Here is a 7752-nt window from a genome sequence, read left to right on the forward strand (position 1 = left end):
CAGATTTTAGTCCAACACCGCGTAGCGCTGATGGGTGTTTACTTTGTCTATATCAGGATTGTGTGTGCAGGTTGGGTACTGTCCCTGTAAAGGCTGGCTTTCACTGCGTTCTTTGATTTTTTTAATGCCTTCTCTTTATGCTGCCTTTTCAGTACACGAAAGATCACCGTCAACATTTGTTTCAATATTGAACTCTTAACTTCTCACTCTCTTTCTTTATGGAATGTACTCTTTTTCCCTCTTCATGTGAATTTACATACTGTAACACCCAATCTTGGTTTTATAAGTTCATGTTTGATGGGTCCCTTTCCACCATCCTTTCGTGGGATGTAGTCTATCAACCACTGATTTTGGAGGATGTATTCTGTTGATGGTGAACAGTTTCCGGTCTTTAGTATCCATTTTCAACTCAAATTTTTAGCACTTCCATTACCCGTCTATAACATTCCTTCCTTATCATTCCTTTCATTGTGACGTGTCGTATACCCTTTCCTTCATTGACACCAAGGTTCTAATAATATCTCTTGCTCAAGGTTTCGTATAACATTGTCGTCACCAAGATTAGCTTTAGTGGAATGGACGAACTTTCCAGTTTTGAATGTTGCCTTCGCACATTTATCTAATCCAAGTGACATTCCAATGTCATCACTAAAATGCTTTTCGGCTTGCAAAAGCCCTTCTAAATCGTCATCGTTTTTAGCAAATAACTTTTCGTCATTAATCTTGTATCCATACCCGGTGCTGTTTAGTTATAGTGTAAGTATGCAAGTCCGCATGTAATGAGGAGCTCGATTTAAATCCCAGCCTCGTGAAGCGAGCTCAAGCTTCCCGTGAAGCAAGGATGGCGAAGGGACGCAAATAAGGGTTCCGTTCACTCCCCTGAGCAACTTAAAACAGATCCCGGGCCTGTAATACGGTAGCGGGCACTGACCCAGGATCATACGCAGGTGTGACGTGTACCCAGAGCGGAGAAATATTAATGAAAGTCCTTGTGACTCAGCCTATTATTTAAAATATGTGGAGTAAAAGCAAATAAAAGATACTGAAACAATAAAACAGCTTAAGGTTTAAAAAGGCAAAATAAAGAACCCACACACAAAACTGCGTTACTTAAAACATCAAGAAAAAGAACGTTGACTTCCTAAAAAAGACTAAAATATTTACCACGATACTTATAAGGGAAAGTTAAAAAAACAAAACAAAACTAGAAAATCCGAATCCAGAAGGGATTCGGTTAAAAATACGTTAAAAGAAATACTTGAAAACAAAAAATACATACAAGCCACAAAAATGAATAGGGCAACGTCCAGCAAATAACCAAGGCAAGTAAAGGGAAGTATGCTCAGTACAACCTTTGTTCTGCTGACGTCTCAGGCTGGAGTAAATCCAGAAAGGGGTGACACAAACACAGGTTCAGATAGATCTCTCTTTGTTTTGGCGGATCCACATTTATACGGGCGTCTTGCTGACGTCACTGCATTCATTTTCAGTAATTTCTTAATGAAATATAGTTAAAATATGAAAAACTGAAGGTACATAGAAAAACAGCAAGGGGTGATAAAAAGGTACAAAGCTTAAGACAAATAATTAAAACCATTGAAAAATAAGCATCTTAAAAAGTACTAACATCATTGACATCCCTAAAAAGCTAAAAGGACGATTTGAAAAACGTAAAGCATGAATAAAATCATTCACAGGGTAAGATTATAAAACCACAATACAAATACATATAATAAAACAAGATTACAAAATAAAATGACAAATCCCGTCATGCTTTTCTATAAAAGGAACAAATCGAGAAAATAAGAATACGAATAATAAATCTTAATCTAAAAATGACAAATAAAAAAAACGATCAGATTGATTAAAAGCAATAAGTAAAATATTACGGAAGTAAACTTTAAGAACTTAACAATAAAAGTCTTCAATCAGTACTTAAAAGAACGAAACAAAAACACAGAGGCGAAGATTGAACAACCTCCATAATAGCGAAACTGGAATTAATGGAGTGGAGAGAGGGAATCACTTTGAAATATACCACATTTTATTTCAATTGGTTCTGAGTGGCAAGTATCCTTTTGTTGGATAAGAAAAAGTGTTCTTCAGTGTCATGTTAGTTTTTAGAAAATAGAGAATAGTAGGCGACGCCTGGAATGGCTCAAGTGATTTTAGATCCAATTGTGGGACACGCTGGCAACGGCTTGCGATGGTCGATCCATGCCATGCTCAGGTTGCAGTAGGTACGTAAAACATTATCACTGCAATGATAATGATAATGATAATAATGATGGTGATGATAATTATTATCATTATTATTTTCATCATTATCATTATTATTATAATTATCATTATTATTATTATTGTTTTTGTTGTTATTATTATTATCATTATTATTATTATTATTATTATTATTATTATTATTATTATTATTATTATTATTATTATTATTATTATTATTATTATTATTATTATTAATATTATTATTATTATCATTATTATCATTATTTTATTATTATTATTATTATTATTATCAGTATTATTAATATTATTATCATAATGATTATGATGATAATACTGATGATAATGATAATAATAATGATAATGATGATAAAAAACGATTAATGATGATGGCAATGATAATGATAATAATAATAGTAATAATAATAATAATAATAATAATTATAATAATAATAATAGTAATAATAATAATAATAATAATAATAATAATAATAATAATAATAAAAGTAGTTAAAATAATAGTAATATTGATATTAATGATTACTATTATTATTATCAGTATTATTATCTTTACTATTATTATTATTATTATTATTATTATTATTATTATTATTATTATTATTATTATTATTATTGTTGTTGTTGTTATTATTATCATTATTATTATTATTATTATCATTATTATTATTATTATTATTATCATCATTATTATTGTTGTTATTGTTATTATTATTATCATTATTATCATCACCATTATCATTATTATTGTTATTATTATTATCATCAATATCATCATGATTATTATTATTATTATCATTATCATTATTATCATCACCATTATCATTATTATTGTTATTATTATTACTATCATTATTACTATCACTACCATTATAATCTTAACTAATATCATTATCATAATTATTAGTTATCATCATCATTATTCCCATTATTATCATTATTATTATTATTATTATTATCATTATTATTATTAGCGTTATTATTATTATCATTATCATCATCATTTTTGTTGCTGATGTTGATATTATCATTATCCTTATAATCATCATTGTTACTATTTCATTATCATCATTATTATTATTATTATCATCGTCATTATCATGGTCATTATTGTTCTTATTATTATTGCCGTTTTTGTTATTTATCTTCATTATCATTATAATTATCATCATCATTAATGTTATTGATATCATTATCATTATCATTATTATGTTTATTATTTTAATGACTATCATCAATACTATTATTATTATAATCATTATTATTATCATTATTATTATTATCATTATTATTATTATTATTATTATTATTATTATTATTATTATTATTATTATTATTATTATTATTATTATTATTATCATTATTATTATTATTATTATTATTATTATTATTATTATTATTATTATTATTATTATTATTATTATTATTATTATTATTATTATTATCATTATTAATATTATTATTATTATTACTATTGTTATTGTTATTGTTATTGCTGTTACTATTATCATCATGATCATCATGATCATCATGATCATCATCATCATTATTATCCTTATTATTATTATTATTATTATTATTATTATTATTATTATTATTATTATTATTATTATTATTATTATTATTATTATTATTATTTTTATTATTATTATCATAATTATTACTATTATCATTATTATTATCATTATTATTATCATTATTATTATTATCATTATTAATGATAATATTATTATTAATGATAATAATAATAATAATAATAATAATAATAATAATAATAATATTATTATTATTATCTTTATCATTATTGTTATTATTATTATTACTATTATTATTATTATCGTTACTATTATAATCATTAATATCCCTTTTTTTATTGTTGTTATTGTTATTTCTTTCATCATTGTTACAATTATTGTTATTATTGATATGTTTATTATTATAATTTTCATTAATATTATCATCATCATTATTATTATCATTATTATTAGTATCATGATTATTATCATCGTTATCAGTATTATTATTATTGTTATTATTATTGATATTATTGTTAATAATATTACTATCAGTTATTATCATTATTATTGCTAGTATTATTATCATTATTATTATCATTATTGCAAATATCATTATTGTTATCATTATTACTGATATTATTACTATCATAGTTATTATTATTATGATCATTATTATTCGTACAACTATTATCATTATTATTACTATTATTATTATCATTATGTCTCTATTATCCTCATCATTATCATCATTATTACTATTATTTTTATTGTTATCAATATCAATGTTGTTATTACTATCATAGTTATTATTATTGTTATCATCATTATTATTAGTATGACTATTATCATCATTAATATTATTATCATTTTCATAATTATTATTATCTTAATCATCAACTTCATTATTATTTCTATTGTTATCGCCATTAACATCAATATTGCTATCATTTGTATCATTATTATTATGAATAATATTATTCTTGATATTATCATTATCATTTATTATTGTTACCATCATTGATTATTGTTTCATTATTATTATTATTTTTATTGTCATTACTATTATTATCATTATTGTTATTATCATTATCATTATTATTATTATGATCATTGTCATTATTACCATCACCGTTATTACTGTTCTTTTTGTTATTATTAATATTATTAATACCATTACTATCGTTATTACCATTATCATAATTATTATTGGTATTATCGATGCCATTTTATTAACATGATTATTACCACATAATTAGTATGACTAATAATATTATCATTGATATTATTACCATTATTATTATCCTAATCACCACCATCATTATTATTTCTATTGCTATTGCCTACAATCAAACCTACCAGTGATACATAATCATAAACCTTTTCCCTGAACAACTATCCCTTTTTCAGGACAGTATTCGTGTTGGGCAAAACGCTAAATGCAACACTGCAAGTTTTGGTCGAGAAAGAGATGCAGACATACGATGACATCATACAAAGCAACTTTATTGATTCTTACAGGTTTGTCTGAGTAATGAGTCAATACGAGGGATAATTTGATGGCAAATACACTAATAATGGAATGATGTAACTGGAACGCATGCCACATGCACAATTTCGTCCCTTTAACCATCAGTAGAACCTGAATCTGCTCTCCCTCTTTGGTGTCCAGGAATCTCACTTACAAGACGATGTCCTGGCTCTCGTGGGTGCGAGACTGGTGCCCGGAAGTGCCCTTTGTGGTCAAGACGGACGACGACGTCCTGGTGAACCCGTTCCACCTCAAGAAGTACCTGGCCAACGAGCTCGAGAAAAACGCGGCCCCGAGCGACATCTACGGGAGAGTCCGGGCCAAGAACAAGCCCATGAGGAAGGGCAAGTGGAACGTGACGAAGGTGAGGCGACGGAACTGCCCCCGAGACGGACCTCGTTGGGAGGGCGACGGCGGTCCGCCTCTCCCTCTCGGGCGATGGCGCGGGGGTTTGCACGAGGAGGGCGGTCGTCACGAGGGGAGTTGTGACGGTGTGTTAGCTAAGGAGGGAGAGAGAGAGATAGACAGAGAGATAAATAGGTAGATAGATAGATAAAGATAGATAGAGAGAGAGTGAGAGGGGGGAGACAGACAGATAGATAAATATCAAAGAGAGAGAGAGAGAGAGAGAGAGAGAGAGAGAGAGAGAGAGAGAGAGAGAGAGAGAGAGAGAGAGAGAGAGAGAGAGAGAGAGAGAGAGAGAGGATAGATAGAGATAGATAGATAGAGGGAGAGAGACAGGTATCCAACATAACATATGGACAGAGACAGACAGAAGGATAAACAGTCATAGACAGAGATAGTAATAAAAACAAACACAGGTGTTGGGAGTGTTAGGCCTGAGTGCCAGCGGCCACTCGGCGAGGAAAAGTTCCCCCAACTGCCTCGCCGTCGCCGCGGGTCATGCGAGTGCACCGGCCGACGAGGTCAAGAAAGTGCGGCCGAGCGACATCTTCGGGACGCTTCTGAGGGCTCTTGGTGCGGTGGGGGGGGGGGATATTCTGTTGCTGTAGTTCACTGTTACAGCAATGGCAGCACCAACAGTAGGCTGTAATATGTACTCGAAGGCAGTTAAACAAAACGAGTATGTAAATATTAATGTTGGCAACGGGTTCTCACACATTTCGCTGTCATTGGTAAACACATATAGATGATTCAGTAAAAGCTTAGCATAGTGTGTAGAAAGCACTGGGAATCTAAACTTTATTTTATTGCCATTATGGTGTCCTAATTCTTTAGAAATAAATGTAAAGAAAAATATATTTCATAAATTATATCTAAATAAGAGAAGTAAAGAAAAGATAAGAAAAATTAAAGAATAAAATACTTTGGCCGATACAAAAGTAAAGATAGAAATATCGACACATGGCAGCACTTGAGTTACAAAAAACGCCAACCTGTCTTTTCTCTCTCCCTCTATCATGCCAGGAGGAGTACAAACTGGACTACTACCCGCCGTTCGTGCTCGGCCCCGCCTACGTCGTGAGTGGCAACGCCGTGGACCGCCTCCTGCAGTACGCCGCGCACACGCCCTTCCTGTGGCTCGAGGACGTGTACATGACCGGCCTCGTAGCCGCGGCCGCCGGCGTCAACCGCGTCCAGGCCGAGAGGACGCTCTACACCAAGAAGCTGAGCAGACAGCTCTATTCGAGCCAGGTCGCGTTCCTCCTCGGGGCCGACGACAAGCGGAAGAAGCTGGCCTGGAGCGCCATCGTCAAGAACTCGCCCGTGAGGTTCGCCAGCCGAAGAAAACGGAGATGAGCTGAGGAGGCGCGAGGGGTAGCTTTTCTAAAGGATTTTTTATGCTATGATGCTGATTTATTTATTATTGTGGACGTATGTTAGTGTTTTTTATGCCATTTGTCCAATAAAGTAATTTTCGAAATACTCTGTGATCATGTTTGTCCTCAGCTTCCATAGATTTGATTATTAATATTGTAAAAGTGATAACCAGAATAATAATCATAGTGGTTAAGGTGATGAGATGACAATGATTATGAAACAAGTGACAGTGATGTGTTAACAGATAGATAATAATGGTAATAATGAGGGCAATAATAATAATAATAGCAACAATGCCGTTGATGGTAATAATACAAATGATAGTAATAATAATGATGCCAATGATGATATTGGGAATGATGATGATGATGATGATGATGATGGTGATGATCATGATGATGGTGGTGGTGATGATGATGATAGTGATGATGATGATGCTGATGCTGCTGATGATGATGGTGATGATGATGATGATGGTGATGGTGATGATGATGATGATGATGATGGTAATGATGATGATGATGATGATGATGATGGTGATGGTGATGATGATGATGATGATGGTAATGATGATGATGATGATGATGATGGTGAAGAAGATGATGATGGTGATGATGATGATGATGGTGATAATGATGATGATGATGATGATGATGATGGTGAAGAAGA

General features: G+C 31.2%; 1 protein-coding gene across 2 annotated transcripts in view; it reads left to right on the top strand.

The window, feature by feature from the left end:
• LOC113817088 (beta-1,3-galactosyltransferase 5) overlaps nucleotides 1–7189 on the top strand; it is a 20654-nt gene extending 13465 nt beyond the window's left edge. For both annotated transcript variants that reach the window (XM_027369086.2, XM_027369088.2), the window contains exons 4-6: nucleotides 5181–5291; nucleotides 5443–5665; nucleotides 6730–7189. In XM_027369086.2, the coding sequence (XP_027224887.2) occupies nucleotides 5181–5291; nucleotides 5443–5665; nucleotides 6730–7062 (667 nt within the window). In that variant the 3' untranslated portion in view covers nucleotides 7063–7189. The remainder of the gene's footprint in view (nucleotides 1–5180; nucleotides 5292–5442; nucleotides 5666–6729) is intronic.
• The last annotated feature ends 563 nt before the right edge of the window (nucleotides 7190–7752 follow it).

This window comes from Penaeus vannamei, chromosome 15 (genome assembly GCF_042767895.1).
Source record: "Penaeus vannamei isolate JL-2024 chromosome 15, ASM4276789v1, whole genome shotgun sequence".
In the NCBI taxonomy this organism is placed as follows: Eukaryota; Metazoa; Arthropoda; class Malacostraca; order Decapoda; family Penaeidae; genus Penaeus; species Penaeus vannamei.